Genomic DNA, 22724 nt, shown 5'->3' with positions numbered 1-22724 from the left:
ACCGATATTAGACCGATATTGACCAATATTAGACCTTGCGCGCGCCATTAGAAGATTATATTATAAATGTTTTTTAATGTTTTGTGCCCCAATTTTGACCATAGGTAGAAGGTACATTGGAAACTACTTTTTATGTGGACCTGTGTTAATTTCAACCATAAAATTCATAAAAAATTACCACTTACCAAAACTGAGTAAAACATATGAAATCTGCAAATGCGTTGCTCCTTTCCACATTAAAAACAATAAAATAAAGAACAGAATTAAAAAAAAAAAACGGCTGACATTGATCAGCTTATATGAAGAAAGCAGTGCCAAATTTTATATTAAAGTTTACAAGTAAATATGTTTTTCTTTTAAATATTATTTGTTTTCATTTTGTATTAATATTTATAAACATTTATAATAGTCACTCGAAATAATATTGTACTTTATGTTACGTAGTTAAAAAATTTATTTATAAAATATATTTCATCAAAAGCCATGCTTCTCTTCGCCTTGTAGTATTTATAGTATTTTTTCAACCAATTCAAAATTAATAATCATTGATAATATTCTTTCTGAAAGCATCTAATAAATCTTTATGAAGTTCTGAAAAAAAAATTAAAAATAACATTAACCACATAGTAAAAAGCAAAAATTATTTTGAAAATGTTTATTTTAAGATATTTCGATATTACTTTGTGATTATCAGCGATGTGTACATTTATGTATATTAATTACCATAATTATCTAAATATGTTAATTTTGATAATTATATGTACTTAATTAGGATGCAACTTTTTTCCTCACCACCCATGGGGTAAAGTTGCCAGGCGCGTTTTTTTTAATGTGGTGTCGCCACAGAAATAGATACTTGTATTCATATTTACGTTTCTAACATTTCAGATGGAAATGGATATAGTGTAAATACTACTAAGTATCGATTTGTGCAGCCCTAATCCACTTAAACTAACTTACTAACTAATTATACATAACTGACCCGAATATAACGCGAAAAGAAGAACCGCCGTGAGAAAAATTGGGCAAAAAAATTTTGGGAAAAAAAATTTTGTCAAAAAAATTTTTGTCAAAAAAATTTTTGGACAAAAAAATTTTGAAAAAAAAATTTTGGTCCAAAAAATTTTGAGAAAAAAATTTTTGGTCAAAAAAATTTTGGTCAAAAAAATTTTTGGACAAAATAATTTTTGGACAAAATAATTTTTGGTCAAAAAAATTTTGATCAAAAAAATTTTGACCAAAAAAATTTTGGGAAAGAAAAAATTGGCAAAAAAAATTTTGGTCCAAAAAATTTTGAGAAAAAAAAACATTTTTATAAGTGCATATTTTAAAAAATTCTCAAAAATAGTCGAAAACCAAATTTGATAATTCAATCACGCAATTGAATATTATTGCTATAGCAACCGTTGTCATAGCATGGGTGCGCCAATGTAATAATGTATAAATCAACATTTATATATCCAATTTACATACAAACCACAAACACTAGGCCACATATAATGATATATATATATATATCGATATATACATTTATATATCCAATTTACATACAAACCACAAACACTAGACTATATATAATGATGTATAAATCAATATATACATTAATATATCCAATTTACATACAAACCACAAACCACAAACACTAGGCTATATATAATGATGTATAAATCAATATATACATTTATATATCCAATTTACATACAAACCACAAACACTAGACCATATATAATGATGTATAAATCAATATATACATTTATATATACAACTTACACACAAACCACAAATACTAGACCATATATAATGATGTATATATTAATATATACATTTATATATCCAAATAACACACAAACCACAAACACTAGGCAATATATAATGATGTATAAATCACTATATACATTTATATATCCAATTTATATACAAACCACAAACACTAGGCAATATATAATGATGTATAAATCAATATATACATTTATATATCCAATTTACATACAAACCACAAACACTAGACCATATATAATGATGTATAAATCAATATATACATTTATATATGCAATTTACATACAAACCGCACAGACGAGGCCATATATAATGATGTATAAATCAATATATACATTTAAATATCCAATTTACATACAAACCACAAACACTAGGCAATATATAATGATGTATAAATCAATATATACATTTATATATCGAATTTTCATACAAATCACAAATTCTAGACCATATATAATGATGTATAAATCAATATATACATTTATATATCCAATTTACATACAAATCACAAACACTAGGCAATATATAATGTTGTATAACTCAATATATACATTTATATATCTAATTTACATACAAACCACACAGACTAGGCCATATATAATAATGTTTAAATCAATATATACATTTATATATCCAATTTGCATACAAACCACACAGATTAGGCCATATATAATGATGTATAAATAAATATATACATTTATATATCCAATTTACATACAAACCACAAATACTAGGCCATATATAATGATGTATAAATCAATATATACAGTTATATATCCAATTTACATACAAACCACAAACACTAGACCATATGTAATAATGTATAAATCAATATATACATTTATATATACATCTTACACACAAACCACAAATACTAGACTATATATAATGATGTATAAATTAATATATACATTTATATATCCAATTTACACACAAACCACAAATACTAGACCATATATAATGATGTATAAATCAATATATACATTTATATATTCAATTTACATACAAACCACAAATACTAGACCATATATAATGATGTATATATCAATATATACATTTATATATCCAATTTACATACAAACCACAAATACTAGACCATATATAATAATGGAAAAATCATTTCAAATAATCAAAAAAATATTCAAATTGAGTAAAATGGTTTAAATTTGCCCTAAAGCACGATGCCATACACCACTAGTTTAAATTACTTCGTACATATAATTTGAAATTGTTAGTGTTAAATTTCGTTTTTATTCAAATTTTTCGAGGTTTGAGAACCTCTGATAAATATGCAATTTTTCTACAAAACCTTTTAAAATCTCTGATAAACAAATTACAATATACAGGTACGCTGTAGGGGGCCCTATAATAAATTAATTATCCCAAAACCTCGGGAAAGTCCGGAAATGTAAACCTACCAGGTGTGAATCATTATTAGTAAGAGAGCTGATGAAAATGATCAAAACTATTGACTTGGTATATAAATAATAAATTTTACAAAACATATTTATAATAATGTATACGTGTTTTTTTGGTGGCCGCGTTTAGTGTTCAGTATTTGGATATTTTTATCAAGCCGGTAAATTTACAAAAGTTAAAATTTCAAATGAAAAATTTCGACCGGATGCCGCATTAATACTAGAATAAAATTTAATCGGATTTTCTCAGTATTGAGGAAAAGTATTTGCGGTTACAATGTTACATGATATAATTGATTTTGATGAGCTCCTCAGACTGCACTGTTGGTGCTATAAACTTCAAATTTAGATATTTTATTCTCTATATTATAAAATGTATTATTTAAAAATATTAATTTTGATTTGTTTTTGAATTAAAAAAATGCGTAAATGCATAACCGTCCCGAAACGTGATGAAAAATGAACGTTCATGTTTGAAGAACTCTTCAGAGTACACTATTTGCATTAAATGTTTCAATTTTATATATTTCATGCTTCAATGAATCTAGTATAAAATGTAGTACTTAAAAATATTACAATTCGTAAAATATTTATGCAATTATTTTTTTTATAATTGCTTACATGTATTTGTTTGTGCAAAAATGACGTCAAGTTACAAAAACAAAAAAAGATTATATTTGAAGAACTCCTCAGACTACACTATTTACACTAGAATCGTGAAATTTGCATATTTTAATCTTCAATATATCTACTACAAAATGTAATATTTAAAAATATTAAAATTAGATTATTTTTAAATAAAAAAATTGCGCGAATATATAAATGTCCCCAAACGTGACGCATAATAAACGTATATTTTAAGAACTTTGTAAGTCAGAGAAAATAATTATGATATTTGAAGAGCTCCTCAGACCACACTTTTTCGCTCCACATAAATTTGGATATTTCAATCTTTAGCATATCTAATACATACTTGAAAATATTAAAATTGGATAAGTTTTAAATAAAAAAATTGCGCGAATGCATAATTGTCCCGAAAGATGTTGAATTTTAAATGTTTATTTTTGGGGAGCTCCTCAGACCACACTATTTACACTAGAATCGTGAAATTTGCATATTTTAATCTTCAATATATCTACTAAAAAATGTAATATTTAAAAAATTAAAATTATATCATTTTTAAATAAAAAAATTTTTCGAATATATAATTGTCCCTAAACGTGATGCATAATAAACGTGTATTTTAAGAACTTTGTAAAACAGAGAAAATAATTATGATATTTGAAGAGCTCTTCAGACCACACTTTTTACACTAGAAGCTTCAAATTTGGATATTTCAATCTTCAACATATCTATTATAAAATGTAATATTTAAAAATATTAAAATTGGATAAGTTTTAAATAAAAGAATTGCGCGAATGCATAACTATCCAGAAAGATGTTGAATTTTAAATGTTTGTTTTTGGGGAGCTCCTCAGACCACACTATTTACCCTACAAACGTCAAATTTCTATATTTCAATCTTCAACACCTCTATTACAAAATGTAATATTTAAAAATTAAAAATTTAGTTTATTTTTAAATAAAAAATCGCGCAATCATATAATTATCCCGACTCGTAAATGAGCATTCTACATTACAAAAGTTTATTTTTGACGAGCTCGTAAGGCCACAAGGATGATAGTACAATACTAAAATTTGAGTATGTCATTTTTAGATTCATATAGATAAATAAGAAAATTAAAATAAATTTATTTTTTGCATACAAAATGAGTAATAAGCGACTTGATCAAAACCTGCTCTCTAGCGTACGATTAAAAATAATTTTGTGTGCAAAACTGAAAAGAGCAGTGGTGGACATGGATTTTTTACGACGTACCATCATAATAAAATAATTAAAATTATGATATAAATAATTTCGTAACAAAAGCATGTAATAATAAAAAATGCTCGAAAAATGAATTACATTATATGACATACAAAAATTGTAACATTTAACTTTAACTCTAAATGTTGACATTTAAATATTTTTTTTATATTTTTTTGCACTGACAATGCAAAAAAGAATTTGTTGATTTTATGAACGTATTATTAATTTTTTCACCAAAATAAAATTACCAAAAATTGAAATTATTAAAAGAAATACAATCAACAGATTTTCATATAAATAAAAATTAAACAAAATCTCTAAAGATTGCATAAATGCTCTGTCGAAACGTACGAAAAAAATAAAACCATCAAACAGAAATTTTTAATTACATAAATTTTTAAATAATGATTTTTCATTAAAATAAAATTATAACTAGCTGTAAGTGGAATTCTGTCTTGAGGCAAATATGGCATCGTGCCTTAAGTCAAATTGCTGGAACTTCCCGTACCGTAACGAACTGTTCGAGGAATACTGAATGTTTTCAAATAGATTATTGTAAATATTGTAACATTGTCTAATATTTATAAGAATTATATAAACTGAATTGCAAAGTTGAAATTATTTGTTTAAAGTATATTAGAACTATAGTCAGAATTAAAAATAAAATCTGAATTATTATCAATATACAAAAAATTAAAAAAAAAAATTAAAAAAATTGAAACAACTTTTTTTTCCAAAATTAATTATTTTGTTAAGACAAGCAGAAAGTTCTTTAAATCAATTAAATCGGACGCTTAGTTCTCTCAAAAAATGCCATTTTATGTACATTTAGCTCTGTATCTTCGAAATGGCTGGTCCTGCCATTGCCATAAGCTAATAACGACTTCTCCCAATCATTACTAATTGAATGTTGATCATTCATATCGGATGCTCCGTTCACTCAAAAACTCGATTTCTATTTTCTGCACTCTTTGCTCCGTAGCTCCGTAACTGTTGGACCTGCCTTTGCCAAAAACTAATCAGCTCTTCTCCCTATCAATAGGAATCGAATGCTTTTTGAACTATTCAAATCGGTTGATCCATGCGCCCGAAAACGTGAACGAAAAATTGTATCCATACATACATATACATACACACATCCATTTTTTTTAGGTATGCCAAATTGTTCAGAAACCTACAAAACGTCGAGAAATGAAAAAAATTTGATTTTTGATTTTCGGCCCATTACAATAACTTACCCTACGGGAAGTTAATAAACAAAACTTAATCAATCGAATTTAAAATGAAGGACATTGATTAATATTTATAAGAATTATATATACTGAAGTGCAAAGTTAAAATTATTTATTTTGAGTATATTAGTGAGCTATAGAAATTTAGCTAGAATTGCAATTTAAATTCAAATTTTTGAGAATTAAAAAAAATAGAAAAGAATTATTTTTCGAAAAGCAATCGTGTCGTCAAAACAAGCAGAATTTTTGTAAATCATTAAAATCGTATTAAAATTGTTTTATATCCCGCGTAACTTTTTGAGACAAGAGTACAAAAAATCATTACAATTTAAAAAATAAAACAGAAATGTTGGTAATAAAATTTCTATTATCCTACAATTACAAATTTATTTACCCCTTACCTAGATTTGACCACAACTGCGTGCGATTCCTAACGGGTCTCCTCAGGTATAAAAGGCCCTCGTGCCTGTCATCTAATCCAGGTCGATACCTTCTTTCCCTTTTGTTGCCAGTGTTAAAAGTCATTTAGCCAATTTAAAATGCCCAGATGCCCCGAAAAATATTGAACAACTCCGAAAAGATGGAAAATACGCCGATTAGCAAAGGACGAGGCCGATGGCGAGCAGTCGTGCCTGGGCATCCATGCTGTAAAGATCGAAAAATAATAAATGCAAAATTTAGTAAAGTGAGAAATGTGTAAAATAATGTTGTGTCTACTTACCTTGTGGTGTACGGTTAGTGCAATGTCTGTTTTTAAAAGTGGTTCTCGTTTCAAAAGCGATGCAAAAGTTAACTGCACTCCCATACCCGAAGAAGTTCTAAGTGAAATCCTCGGTGCGTCTTATAATTCTCGTTACATGAGTATCAACAAACCCCAAATCCATGCACCAACCGATAACAATAGTGGTAAACGCCAAACGGATCCCTCGGAGCCATCTTTCTACGTTGACGACGACTACCAGCGCGAGCTGGGACCCGAACCAGCCTGGAACCTAAAATCTTTAACCCTGGTGCAACGTTCGAAACGCGCCACAAAATATAAAACTTTAGAAAAACGTGAACCCTGGCAGTGTGAAAAACGTATCCAGTGGCTCGATTTGGGCCCTGATTATTTTCCGAGGTACCTCAGAAGTGTCGAGTGCACCAAACACACGTGTTTTTATGGTCATTATAGGTGCAAACCAAGATCCTTCACTTTGAGGCTTATGCGAAGGAAGGCAGGATTGTGTGCGCAATTGGAACCCGATAAAAAAATCGGAGTTGCAGGATTGCCTTTGCAATTGCGAGAATTGTGGGTTTGGGAAGAAAGGGCTGTCAATTTTTGCTGCGAATGCGCTGCAGGATAAAGGACATTGGTACAGGAAAAAATGTGTGTAAATAATCCTATTTGTTGACGAACATGGTAATACAGAGATCCTGACGTTTCTTGGACTTGTCTAAAAAGTATATAGTGAATTGTGATATCAAATTTCTTGACATTTATAAAACAAAACATGTTTTATAAGGTAATTGATACTGGGGGGAAATTGATGCCCTTTCGTGGACCTGCCTAAAATATTACAAATGTGAAGTGTCTAGTGAATCCTGATATCAATAAAAAAATTGTCAGGTGTCTAGTGAATCCTGATATCAAATTTCTTGATATTTTGTCAAGTGGTTGTAAACAAACTTAGTGTCCTTGAAACATTTACAAAACAAAACATGTTTTGTCTCAGGAAATTGATACTGGAGGGAAATTGATGCCGTTTCATGGACCTGCCTAAAATAATACAAATGTGCAGTGTGCAGTGAATCCTAATATCAAATTTATTGATATTTCAGTATAAAATTGTCAAGGATCTAGTGAATCCTGATATCAATTTTCTTGACGTGGTTGTAAACAAACTTAGTGACGTGAAACATTTATAAAACAAAACATGTTTTGTCTAAGGAACTAAATACTGTGGATCACTTTGTGGTGGATTTGCCTTAATTATTGTGAATGTAAAGTGTCTAGTGAATTTTGATATCAATTTTCGTGACACTTTGTCAAGTGTTTGTAAACAAACTTAGTGACGCGAAACATTTATTAAACAAAACCTGTTTTGTTTAAGAAAATTGATTCTGGGATTCCACCTTGTGGTGGATTTGAATAAATTATTGTGAATGTAAATTGTCTAGTGAATCCTGATATCAAATTTCTTAATATTCCAATATAAAATTGTCAAGTGTCTTGTGGATTCTGATATCAAATTTCTTGAATACTTTGTCAAGTGGTTGTAAACAAACGTCGTGACGTAAAACATTTATGAAACAAAACATGTTTTGTTTGAGGAAATTGATACTGGGGATCCATTTTATAGTGGACCTGCCTAAAAAACTATAAATACAAAGTGTAGATAAAAACCTAATTTAATTTTGTTTTGAGTTTTCAATATAAATATTATATTGCCAAGTGTTTGTAAACAAGTGACGTGAAACACTTATAAAACAAAACATGTTTTGTTTGAGGTGGGGATCCAACCAATCGTGGACCTGCTTAAAAGACTATAAATACAAAGTGTAGTTTAAAACCTAATTTCAATTTTTTTGACTTTTTAATATAAATATTATATTGTCGAGTGGTAAACATTTATTAACAAAACATGTTTTGTCTAAGGAAATTGATACTAGGGATTTACCTTGTGGTGGACATGACTAAAATATTATAAATGTGTGCAAAAATGTGAATGTTGTATTAAACATTTCAATATAAATATTATTTAAGGTAATATTGTTAAAAAATCATGATATTTATCTAACAAAACATATTTTGTTGAGAAAAATATTGAAAATTTGGCAGTTAAAATTGTGAAAAATTTGTCTATTTGCTGTGCGATCAGGCTTATTTTAATTATAAACAAACCAAGGAAAAATGTTATGATAACAGAATCGTCAATAACGCAGTTAGCATAAGATTCTTTCTTACGTTGTTTATATGTAAAATACGCCTGATCGCACAGCAAATAGATAAACATTTTCACAAACAATAAACAAATATGGCGTTGCCATGACAACGTTATGTTATGGCAGAATTACCCCATTAATCCTGATATTAAATTTGTTGACATTTCAATATAAATATTGTTCAATTTTCTAAATTTCCTCAATATTTTTTTGAAAAAAAAAACGAACCATTTTTGTGTAATTAAAACTGGAAAGGACCTGAATTTTAAATAACCAAAATGATAGAAAATGATTTTTTACCCATGATGCCCAAGTTTTTAGAATTATTTTATATATTTTATTATCATTATCAATTTATTTTTGAACCACAATTTGTCCTTTCTTCAGAAACTGTTAAAATAGACTTAATTTTATATTAAAATAAAATCATTAACTTTAACCAACTCCAAGTCAATTCAAATTTTGCAAATTTAACTTTGGCAAATTTAATTTTTTCAAAGTTATATTCTTTTTTTGTTTTAAAGTTCCTGAATAAGGGCACATTTCACATTTACGAAACGTCGAAAAAATTATAAATAAAAATTAAATAAATAAATATTCAGTTTAGAAACCAAAATCTTTATACATATATATTGTATGTACTTGTTTAAAGAAAATAAAAACAGGATCATGGGTATTCGTGGTATGAAATATCAAATATTAAATTTAATATTACCGATTTGGAAATATTTTTTATGCACAAATATAATTAAATATACATATACAAATATGTTAAAAATAAAAATTAAAGCTGAAATATTTATTTTGAATATTTGTGTATGTATATTTAAATTTAAAACTTTTGGTTTATCTGAAGTTATAAGAAAATTTTGTTGTTTTCTTACGCTTATATGTAAATATTGTAAATATATATAATTAGTAGGGATAATATATATATATATATATATATATATATGTATATGTATATATATATATACACATGTAAATATATGTATATAGGTAGATTTATATTTTCAAAAATATTAAAATTTATTATTGTAAATATTAAAACGATGATGCAAATTGTGATAATTAATAAAGATTGTATCTTTAAGATTTAATTATATATATAAAAATATTTAAAATCTGGTTTTATTAGATTTTGAACAAAATTTCAGGAACAAAATAATTTTTTCTTATTCTTATTTCAGTAAATTAAAACGATAGCTAGTGCCAAATTTCTTGCACATTTTTTTATTAACGTTTTCTTCAATATATTACAAGACTTTTCGTATATATTAAATATTAAAATATATATTTATATTTAGATTAGTTTCTTTTGCAAATATATTATAATTTAATATATTTAAAATACATTTCGGAATGTTACAAAAATCGGGAACACACTATGCTTTGATCGTTTTCATTTTTTTTTGGTCTTAAATATAAAGCTATTTATATATATAAATTTGGAACTGAAGAAGAATGCCGAAACACTTATAAATTTTTGGAAAATTCAAAATGTAAAACATTTTATCTCTATTTTTCATTCCCTCGGCACTCTTCTTCACTTCAATTTGTTAATACTTTTTCCTTCATCATATTGACTATAATATATTTATAATATTTAATTAATTTAAACACAGGCAGTTTGACAAAATTGAAAATTTCAAAATCAAGGCAGTAAATATTAAGGGCACTTAATTCAAGGCAGTATATTTATTAATTCAAGGCAGTAATTATTCTAATTTTTTATATTTAATTATTTTCTTTAGGAATTTTCGACCGACCGTCGCACTATTAAAAGCGTTTATTATTTTGAGTAAGCGCTTTGCGATTTTCAAAATTCTTTTTTGTTTGTGTGTGTGTTTAATTATATTTTTTTTGGCAGTGTGATTATTAATTCGCTAATAATTTGTTTTTATATATATCTTAAAATAATTATATTATTTATTTATGTATAAATCTTATAAAATTTTATAAAACTAATTACAATTTGTACGCCGATGCGTTATATTAAATTTATTTAATTTGACCTGTAAATTGGCGCAAAATATAATAATAATAATATATTTAATAAATGAGACAAATTATAAACGCGTTATTTGTACAAATTTATAAGAACGGAACAATTAGACTATGAAAATGTGAAAAATAAAAAAAAAAGCTCCCTTAAAGTCACAGTATAAACGCCACGTAGTAGAAATTTATTGGAACACCTTGATCAGACTGTGCTTAGACTGTATACTTTTCTGATTTTGGGCTATTGCAAAATTTTTTTTTGAAAATTTATAAATGAAAATATATTTACAAAAAAAAAATCAATTCTATTTGGTGAAATTAAAATTAAAAAAAAAAATTAGTAAAGTCATATTATAAACGTATTTTTATATAAAGTTGTAAGAACGTAACGATTGGACTGTGGCAATACATTTTGTAAATTTTGATTAAAAACCGAAAAATTGCTCCCGAAAAGCCACAATATAAACGCCATCTAGTACAAATTTATTAGAACAACTTGTTTAGACTGTGCTTAGACCGTATACTTTTTCGATTTTTTGTCATATTGAAAATTAATTAATAAATAAATTTTTTGAAATTGTTTTTTTTTAAGTGTATCATTCAATTGTATTTGTAATTAATTATAAAAATAAATAAATTACCTATAAAGTTATATTATAAACGCATTTTCGCACAAATTTATAAAAACATGACAATTAGACTTTTACGATAATTTTGATAATTTTTGAGTAGAAACCAAAAACTTTTTCGATTTTTTGGCATTGAAAATAAAAAAATTGCAGTATTTTTTTTTTAATAAATATTGTTATCCGATTATCATTTTAATTCATTTTTGTACGTCATATTATAAACGTATTTTCATATAAATTCATTGAGACAATTAGACTTTTACGATATTTTTGACAAATTTCGGGCATAAATAAGAAAATTGCTCCGATAAAGTCACAATATAAACGTCACGCAATATATATTTATTACAACAAGGCGTTCAGACTGTGCTTAGACTGTATACTTTTTTGATTTTTTGGCCTTAAAAAATATTTTTGAAGTACTTTTTTGAAAAAAAAAAAATATTGTGATCCAACGTATTTTTATATAAATGCATGAAAACTTGATAATTAGACTATAATAATATTTTTGACAATTTTTGAGTGAAAACCAAAAAATTGCTCCTTTAAAGTCACAATATAAACGTCACTCCGTATATATTTATAACTACAAGGCGCTTATACTGTGCTTAGACGGTATGCTTTTTCGATTTTTTGGTCTTAAAAAAATTTTTGAAGTACTTTATATATATATATATATATATATATATATATATACATATTATAAACAATTATAACTATTATTAGTAATTTTACGCCAATTTAATCATCGGTCAACACATACTATATATGTTTTTTTTTGTTCAAATTTAAAATTTGAGATTCTTTGGATACTGAAAAATTAGTAAAATAAGTAGCTAAAAGAAAAATTATAAAAAAAATAATTCCTAGACATTATATATATATATATATATATATATATATATATATATATATATATATATAAATTATATCTAGGAACTAAATTTTTTATCCTTAAAATATATTTCATACATTTTTCCGAAAGCAAAAACAAGAATAAAATTTGATAAGCGATAAAAATAATAACTTAATTTTTTTTAACATAATCACTAATACAATTAGATTGTATGTAAATAGAAATCATATATATATATATATATATATATATAAAAATTAATATACATATATATATATATATATATATATATAAAAGTTTGTAGCCTAAGCGATCGTCGAAGTCTCTAGAGATAAATTACTTTCAATACAAAAAAGTTTATATATATATATATATATATATATATATATATATATAGGGTATGCCATCTAACATTTCATTTTCATTATTTTTTCAACGGTCAGCCGAGGCTTTTTTTTTATTTTTGAATGAAATTATTATAATCATTATTAACTAAATTAATTTCATTATTAACTGAAAGGATTGTACTTTCAAATAAAAAAAGAAATTTGAGAAAATATACATTAGTTTTCAAAAAAAAAAATTATTTGGCGGACCCTATATATAAAGACGACCTGTGTGTACGAGTGTCGCCTATAAACGACATCCAGTGTGTGGACTTGAATTCAAAATTTATCACTCTGGATTAAATTGTTAAAATTGTTATTTTTAAATTTAAGGTACAATTTTATCAACAATTATAGAAAAATCTTAAATTTTGTTTGTAAAAAATACTTAGGCCATTTGCTTGCTCGGGCAAAAGAAACTCTCATATCGAAAGCATTAAAATCATTAGATGTCTTTCATTCCAATTCGCTTAAGCTACAAACTTTCCAACAGCTCCCAATTTATATTTTTAAATCACTTACTCGTCTTATCCTATCTATCTACAAACTGTTCTCATTTTCATTTCACCATCCAATCCAAACCAATCCTCCTTCTATTATTCGACAACGTCCAATTTGACCCTCAGTGTCAGAGGTTTGTCGAACGCCTCTGTCGAATCCGTCGAACTGGATGTCGTCGTCTGTAGGGCTGTCGACAACGGATTGGCTGGTTCGGCTCGAATTTCGATGTCGAATGTTCCTGGTTTCTTGAGACGGCGACGGAAGTGCAGAGACCACACACCGTGCTTTTTGACCAGCTCGAATTTGTTCGATTCGTTTCCGCGGGTTATCCGATAGACGAAATCATGCTGGGGGTAAAGGACATATGAATATATTATTCTTGTGGCACTATGTACTAAATCGTAATAGATATTTACCTTAATAGCAGGTTGCAGTTTGATGATCCTCATCCTGTGTTTAGTTTGTGTTAATTTGACTGTTAGCCTGAATTCTTTGCTCTGTCGACGATGTCTGTGTCGTTTGACTTCGTTCGATGAAGCTGCACTCGTCTAAACAAAAAAAAATTAAATTAGTGGTAAATTAAAAATTCAAATTAAAAATTCAAAAAATGAAAATAATCAATAATTGTTTTAAATAATTTTAAATAGATTATTTATTGTAAATATATAAGTGCATTTTTTTCAATTTTTTTAAAAAAAATTTTAAACAAATCGATTTTTTTTAAATGTTTTGAGTATTTGGAAATTTTTAGAAATATCCATTTTTTGAAAATTTCAAAATATTCTCATATTTTTGTAAGAAATCGATTTTTTTTATTTTGATATTTTTTGAAATTTTCAAATTTTTTTTTTTTGAAAATGAAAAAATAATCGAAAATTAGATTTATTTGAGATTTTAAATTTTGAAAATTTCAAAAAATTGCTAATGTGGAAATTTTTGAAAATATCCATTTTTTGAAAATTTCAAAATATTCTCATATTTTTGTAAGAAATCGATTTTTTTTTATTTTGATATTTTTTGAAATATTCAAAATTTATTTTTTTTTTTGAAAATGAAAAAAAAATCGAAAATTAGATTTATTTGAGACTTTAATTTTTGAAAATTTCAAAAAACGAATTTCCTTCTTTTTTAATTTTTTTTTCAAATTTTTGAAAAAATTTTGGAATTTTTGAAAAATATCGTTTTTTTTTAAATTATTTAAATATTTGGAAATTTTTGAAAATATTCATTTTTTGGAAAATTTTAAAATAATCTCAGATTATTGTAAGAAATCGATGTTTTTTCAATTTTGACATTATTTGAAACTTTTAAAATTTAGTTTTTTTTGAAAATGAAAAAAATTCGAAAATTTGAATTTTTTGAGACTTTAATTTTTTGTTGAAAATTTTCAAAAAACGAAGTTTTTTGTAATTTGATTTTTTTTTCAAAATTTGATTTTTTTTTAAATTTTTGAAATTAAAAATCGATATTTTTAACATATTTGAGAATTTAGCAGTTTTTGAGAATGTCAAAATATTAGTTCTTGAAAATTTCAAAATATTCTCAGATTTTTGCCAGAAATCGTTTTTTTAAATTTCTATATTTTATGAATTTTTTTTTTTTTTGAAAACGTATAAAATTCAAAACTTGAAATTCTTTTAAAAAGCATTTTTTGCACACCGTCTACACAATCATATAAATCTGTTATTTTATACTGTTGAGGACATTTGTTTGAACCATATAAATAAACTTCAAAATTAAAAATCTTGGTACAGAACCCAAAAAAATGACACAAAATGTGTCCGCATTATTAATTTTTTTTTTTTTTTGAAAACGAATAAAATTCAAAACTTGAAATTCTTTTAAAAAGCATTTTTTGCACACCGTCTACACAATCATATAAATCTGTTATTTTATACTGTTGAGGACATTTGTTTGAACCATATAAATAAACTTCAAAATTAAAAATCTTGGTACAGAACCCAAAAAAATGACACAAAATGTGTCCGCATTATTAAAATCTCTATAAAATATCTGATAATTACATGTACATATGTCTAATGAACAGTTTTGACCGTCAAATGGCATTTTTTTATTGAGAGTCCATAACCGATGGACCTGCCTTTACAAAAATTTAAACAGTTCTTCGTTTAATCAATACAAATAAATTGTTTTTTGAATGATTCAAATCGGACGCTCCGTTCTTTCAAAAACTGAATTACGATTTTTTGCTATTTTTGCCCCGTATCTTCGAAACGGCTAGACCTGCCTTTGACAAAAACTAATCAGCACGTCTCCATATTAATACGAATCAATTTTTTTTGAATTATTCATATTGGTTGTTCCGTGTTCCCGAAATCGACGATGAAAGGATGTATCCGCACACACACACATACATCCATTTTTGCTGAGGTATGCCAAAATGTTCAGAAACCATTGAAACGTAAAAATATATAAAAATTTTAATTTGCGATTACTATAACTTACCCTACAGGAAGTTAAAAATACAATATTGGATTGGATATGCCAAAAAAGTGTAAAAACACTATTCAGTTATTACCTGTCGTTTCCTTATCCGTTCCGATCTAGAAATAAACTCAGCACTCCTCTTCAACAAAGGATGAATATCTTCCACCAAGGACACAGCATCCTGGTTGTCATCAGCAAAACCAGATCCTTCGACTTCTACATTGTCCTTATGATGATCCCTGGATGATGGTTTTGGAGATTCTTCATACGAATAATCGGCTGCAGTGTACGTTTCTTTGGATTGACGTCTGTGGCGAAAACCTTTTTGCTACAAAGTCAAAAACATATAAGTTATTACAGATATAATTATTATCTTATATATAAAAATGGATCGCAAAATGTGTTGGTAAGCGCATAACTCAACAACACATGAAACAATTTCGACAATTCATTCTTTAAAATGTTCGTTCAAGTCCAAGGATGGTTCTTACGGCGAGAAAAAATCGAATAATCGTCGGGAAAACCCTAAAAACAGCCCTTTTCTTTTTTACATGCAAACGTTTTATAACTAAAACGTACAATCAATTTGGATTTCATTGCTATTATACAAAGTTCATATTAAATTACAAGCACTCACTTTAAACTCCTCCTAAACGATTATTCGGATTTTGATAAATTTTTCTGAAGTTTGTTAAGTAAATTTTCTAGGATGTATGTGATTATAAGTACTGGGATTTATGTGCAATATTGTAGACATAAATGAAAAAAATTGCTAAAAGCGATATGTTATTGTTTGCATTGAAACAAATGAAAACTATCATTTGCAAAAAGTTCCAATTTACTTATGAACCTAGACAATATTAGAAATTGTATAATAAATTTATGGTTATGAATAAGAAAATTGAAATGTGTGCATTATTATTGCCAAAAAGCAGCTGAGATAAACAAAAATTAAAATAATATAAGATACAATATATGTATGCAGATTGAATGATACACATATGAACAAATTAATTTGCTTAAAATATGAAATACTACCTTTAATGCGAGGCATGCGAAAAATACGAGCGCACGCCTTAGGGGGCGCCAATACAAGATTCGGATATTAAATTTTCAATATAGTTTTTTTTCAATATATATTTTTTTTGCATCTTTTACTAATCTTTCCGCAATATTTTTAAAATTCGGAAAAATTTCACTTTATAACAACAAATGGGAAAGTAAAGATGAATACATACAATTCGGCCCTTACGATAACAATTAGGAGAAGTTTAAGATATCTTAAATAATATCAAATTAAATTAATTTAATCCAACACGAAGTACCAGTGTTATGTAATGGTTATGGTTATGTTATACCGTTAAAGAGACTTCAATTTCCAATATAGTGTAAGAATTGACTCATCATTTTAAATTAAAGCAGTTCTAAATTTAACATCACTCAAATTATAAATGTATATGCATTTTGGGGTGAAGAATAATTTAAAAAACAATAATTATTATTTTTGGGTAAATGGTAAATATTAGCATATTATATTAAAAAATTGTAGACAGAATAGGTACAGAACAAAGTCTGTCGGGTCATCTAGTTTTGTATAAATTAATTCATTACCTTGCATGTGAAACATCCTTCAGCTGACAACCCTTTATCATCATCTGATCTGTCTCCAAAGTCGTCACCGTAACCCAAAGGATTTATTGTGGATAGACAGTGACCGTGACCTGGTAAATATAATAAATAACTAGTGGTGTATGGCATCGTGCCTTAAAGCAAATGGCTCGAACTTCCCGTATCGTAATGAAATATTCGAGAAATTTCACATGTTTTCAAATACACCTAAGTCTGTTTTTACACGGTATATTGGTTCCAGAATCTTATACAAAAATGGGTGATTTGTTCCTAATGTCTAAAACCTATTAAAATTAGTGAAAAACAAGAATTTCCAAGAACAAGAATTCATGTTTATTTTAATAATAATTCCCCTAAATTAGTGCTATTCACATTTGCTTTGACCAGTAAAAATTGTTTGTACGCGCTAAAGGGGAATTCACTTAAATCTTTAAGCTAGTGTTTGCAAACTATCGATACTATCGATGGTTTCAGACTTTTTTCTTTCATAAATACTTTTTTGTGATATGAAAATACTTCGCAAAAATTAAATTTGACAAAAAAAATTTAAGTACATAAAATTTCAAATCGTGCTAAATAGAATAAAATCGTGTAAAAAAATTAAAAATATTCAATTTTCAAACCGTGTTATATCAAAACCGTGTACAAAAAGACCGTGTAAAAACAGACTTGGGTGTATATTATTTCAAATACTGTAAACTTTCATTATTTTTGCTATCTTGTTATATCTGAGCAAATCAAATGTAAAACATGAATCATAAATCAATTTATCTCCAGAACATTAATAATCGTCATTTCGTTTCAAATTCAATTTCAAAACAAAATTGTTGCCTAAATAATTTACACAAAATTGAAAAAGTGCTCCCGCATAGTCACCGTCTAAACGCATTTGCAAACAATTCTATGCGACATTTTCACTTATACTGTGCTTAGCTTGGTGGCATTTTCAGATTTTTCAATAGTTTTCACAAAATTGGAAAAATGCTCCAGTACATAAACAGTCAAAACGCACTTGGGTAAACATTTGTACCAGAGTGGCGCTTAGACTGTGCCTAGCCTGGGCGATTTTTTTGAATTTTTAATCCAAAATTACAAAAAATTTTTTGGAAAAAAAATTAGAATCAAAATTTTTTCCCAAAGCAATTATTTTGTTGAAACAAGCAGAAAGTTTTTTGAATCATTTGAATCGGACGCTTAGTTCTCTCAAATACTGCCATTTTTTTTAACATTTAGTTTCTGTTTTTCCGAAACCGCTGGGCCTACCTTTGCCAAAAACTAATAAAACCACTTTTTCCCGTCATTACGAACTGAATGTTCTTTGGATCATACAAATCGGATCATACAAAAACTCGATTTGTATTTTCTACACTCTTCGCTCCATATCTCCGTAGCGGCTGGATCTGCCTTTGCCAAAAACTAATCAGCACATCTCCCTATCAATAGGGATCGCGTGTTGTTTAAACCATTCAAATGCGGACACACACGCTCACACACACACATCCATTTAGTTTCTGGGGTATGCCAGTAAAATGTTCAGAAACCTTCAAAACGTCGAGAAATGCAAAAATTTCCATTTTCGATTTTCGGCCCGAGTATGTATAAATGTAACTAGTTATAAAAACTAACCTATTCTGTGATAACCTCTCGGACATCCACACTGGTAGCCTGATTGACCCATCGCAGTGCAACCAAAGGAACAAGGAGAACTCGAGCAACCAGGACCAGACTGGAAAATAAAACTAGAAATAAGTAAAATAAAAACAAGCAAACCGGAATAAATTGACCTAAGTCTGTTACTGTACCTGTACGCAGACTTGCAAAGAGTTATCAAACTGATATCCATCAGGACAACCACATCTGTAACTGCCGATGGTGTTGAAGCAATTTCCAGAATCTCCGCAAGGATTATTGGCACATTCGTTCTCGTCCACGCACTGGTTGTAGTAGTAGTGCTGGACAAAACCTGTAGTAAAATATTAGAATAATAAAATGAATAAACTAGTTGGTATTGGTATTTTGCCTTGAGGCAAGTGACATGAACTTCCCGATATGTGTAAATAATTGACTTAATTAATAAAATATAAATTAATTTATGAGTCATTAAAAGTATTCCGAGTGGATTTATTACACATAATTAAAAACGAACGAACACGTTCACTTGGAGTATTTTCTAAAAGCAAATTTTCAAAAATCAATAATTTTTATAATTGAACCAGTTTCCGTAGGACTTTATTGGTTTAGTATGTTCATTAAGATCAAGTACTCTATCGTATACCAAGTAAATTGTCTATTTTTAATTTTAACAAACGTCAACAAAACTATACTCATTTTTTCAAACTTTGATGAATTTTTAAAATTAAATTACTTCTAAGGCCGTAACATTTCAGTAAGTTCTATAAGACCATGATATATATCGGCAAAAAAAGTTCCATAAAAATCAGTTTCAATTTTTTTTGCAACAGTTAATTACAAGAAAACGGCTCGGTAGATTTTCACCTAAAACTAATCAGTATCATTCCCAACTAATATCTTTCGAACAGTTTTTGATTTTTTAAAATCGTCTCGGTAGAATGGGCTAAAATGTGGACGAAAAGTTTAACACTTTTTTTCAAATTACAAAGAAACGGCTCGGCAGACCGTCTTACAAAACTGACAAACGATAGTCTTCATTGAGATACATCAAAAGGCTTTTAAATTTCTGAAATCGGTTCAGGCGTTTTTGAGAAAACGTCGATGAAAGTTCTAATTTTGACAAATGCCAAAAAAACGATACTAATTTTTGCAAACTTTAAAGAATTTTCAAAATTAAACGGCTTGTCGGAGGGCCGTAATATTTTTATTATGATCTAGAAGACTATGGTATCTACCGCCAAAAAAAAATCATAAAAATCGTCGATTTTTTTTTTTTTAACTATTACAAGAAAACGGCCCGGCCGATCTTTACCAAAAACTAATCAGCACGATTCTCAATCAATATCTATCGAATGGTTTTGAATTTTCAATATCGATTCAGAATTGTGGCCTAAAACGTGGACGAAAATTTTTTTTGCTTTTCTGCGATTTACAAAGAAACGGCCCGGCCGATCGTCGCACAAAACTCAGAAACGCTAGTCCTCATCGAGATACATCGATCGGCGTTTAAATTTTTGAAATCGGTCCATCCGTTTGGGAGAAAAGGTCGATTTACAGCAAAAAATCTGTTCACATACACGCACACACATACACACACATACTTTTTCCGAATTTTGGTCTCATTCGATTCAGAATGGCTTGAAACGTCGAGAAAACATAAAATTAGCGAATCGGATTTTTTGATGAAAACATAAAGTTCTCTTTTGGGAAGTTAAAAAAAACATAAACTAAAGAACGAATTCTGCCGCATGACAAAAAAATGTTATAGCAAGGCCATGTTACGCTCCAACTTGCATGCATTATGCTACTGAATGATACTGAATACTGTCAAAATGTCATGTATTTGTTGTGCATTCAGGTTTTTTACACATAAACTGCAACGTCACTCGTATGTTATGAAGCTGGGTCAGAACCCTGTTATCTAAGATCGTTTTTTTGACATTAGAAACATATGCCTGACTGCACAGCAACCACATGGCTGGCTTTCGACAATATTTAGTATGAAAAGTTCCTTAATATTGTCCATTTCCTTACCTTCAGGACATCCACATTTATATCCTCCGACCAAATTCTGACAACCATGCTCGCATTTGCCATCATCCGAACACTCGTCCTGATCAACACAGAATGAACCCGAATGATCCAATTTAAATCCTCTCGGACAGATACACTTGAAACTTCCCAGAGTGTTGATGCAAGTTCCTGGTTTTGGACAATTTCCAGTCTCTTCCGCACATTCATTAATATCTAAAAAAACAACAATCATCTTAATTCAATCTGATTACCATCATGTCAATAAGGTAAACCAAATTTTTTTTCATACCGGTGCAATGGTCTCCTTGTTGATTATATCCTTTCGGGCATGCACAAGTGTAAGATCCTTCAGTGTTGATACATTCGTGTTGACAGACATGTCTGCCGGTTGCACATTCGTCCAGGTCACGACAGGACACTCCGTCAGGATTGAGCAAGTAACCTGGTGGACAGGAACAGACGTAGGAACCCTCAGTGTTCTGGCACATGGCGTTGTTCTTGCAGGGCGAGTGGGCATTTTCACATTCGTTGATATCTAGAAACAAATAATAGAAATATATATATATATATATATATATATATATATAAGGTTGTCAAATATCTCCCTTTCGCCTTTTTGTATTATAAACCAAGAGCAAAAAAGCGGAAGGGAGATATTTGACAACCTAATATATAAATCTCGTGTCACGATGTTGGTTCGCGATGGACGCCCAAACTACTGAACCGATTTTAAATTTTATTGTCTCATCGTGTGCATATATATCCAACTTAGGTTGTAGGAAATTTTGAAAAGTAAATTTAAAATATAAATATATAATGTTTATAAATTTCTAAAAATTTTGACAGAAAAGGGCAAAAAAAACAAAACACTAAAATGACAAATGTCAAAATTTATGGAAAATTCGAGAAAAAAAGATTTATGATTTTTGAGAAAAAAATTTGGCAGTTCAAAAAATATAAGGTTGTCAAATATCTCCCTTCCGCCTTTTTGTATTATAAACCAAGAGCAAAAAAGCGGAAGGGAGATATTTGACAACCTAATAATGAATAATATAATTCAAAAACATGTACATATATAGATATATCCAACATATATATCCAAATTAGATGAAATGCTATATTCAAAATCAAAATTTATAGTTTTAAATCTTAATAATTAAAAATAAATGTTTATAAATTTAAATAAATGTTGACATGAAAAACGTTTGTCAATAGTTATGAAAATAATTATATAAATAGTTTTACAATTTATATTTATTTGATTAGCTTACCAAATTATTTCGGAAACCAAAACTCATGAAAACCTTATAGATCAGAGATCACAATAAAAAAGCGACATATTGAATTTAAATTAATCATAAACAAAAATTTGACATTTCACAAAAAA

General features: G+C 27.8%; 2 protein-coding genes and 1 pseudogene across 2 annotated transcripts in view; 1 reads left to right on the top strand and 2 right to left on the bottom strand.

The window, feature by feature from the left end:
- Positions 1-6821, bottom strand: part of LOC113371752 — a 12378-nt pseudogene extending 5557 nt beyond the window's left edge.
- On the top strand, positions 6737-7718 carry LOC113363727 (protein trunk). Its single transcript, XM_026606212.1, has one exon. The coding sequence runs from the start codon at positions 6989-6991 to the stop codon at positions 7640-7642; it is 654 nt and encodes a 217-aa protein (XP_026461997.1). The 5' UTR covers positions 6737-6988; the 3' UTR covers positions 7643-7718.
- Positions 7719-13299: 5581 nt separating this feature from the next.
- The window catches only part of LOC113370687 (fibrillin-2-like), a gene marked incomplete in the record, with an annotated part of 221071 nt that continues 211646 nt past the window's right edge, over positions 13300-22724 (bottom strand). The window contains 8 exon segments of the mRNA XM_026611385.1: positions 13300-13941; positions 14011-14142; positions 16134-16370; positions 17654-17763; positions 19298-19397; positions 19474-19634; positions 21338-21550; positions 21627-21872. Of these exon segments, the coding sequence (XP_026467170.1) occupies positions 13690-13941; positions 14011-14142; positions 16134-16370; positions 17654-17763; positions 19298-19397; positions 19474-19634; positions 21338-21550; positions 21627-21872 (1451 nt within the window).

Source organism: Ctenocephalides felis, unplaced genomic scaffold, assembly GCF_003426905.1.
Source record: "Ctenocephalides felis isolate EL2017-DRISC unplaced genomic scaffold, ASM342690v1 CF-g0.4_SCAFFOLD_00845, whole genome shotgun sequence".
Lineage (NCBI taxonomy): Eukaryota > Metazoa > Arthropoda > Insecta > Siphonaptera > Pulicidae > Ctenocephalides > Ctenocephalides felis.
This window is presented reverse-complemented; position numbering and strand designations above follow the sequence as displayed.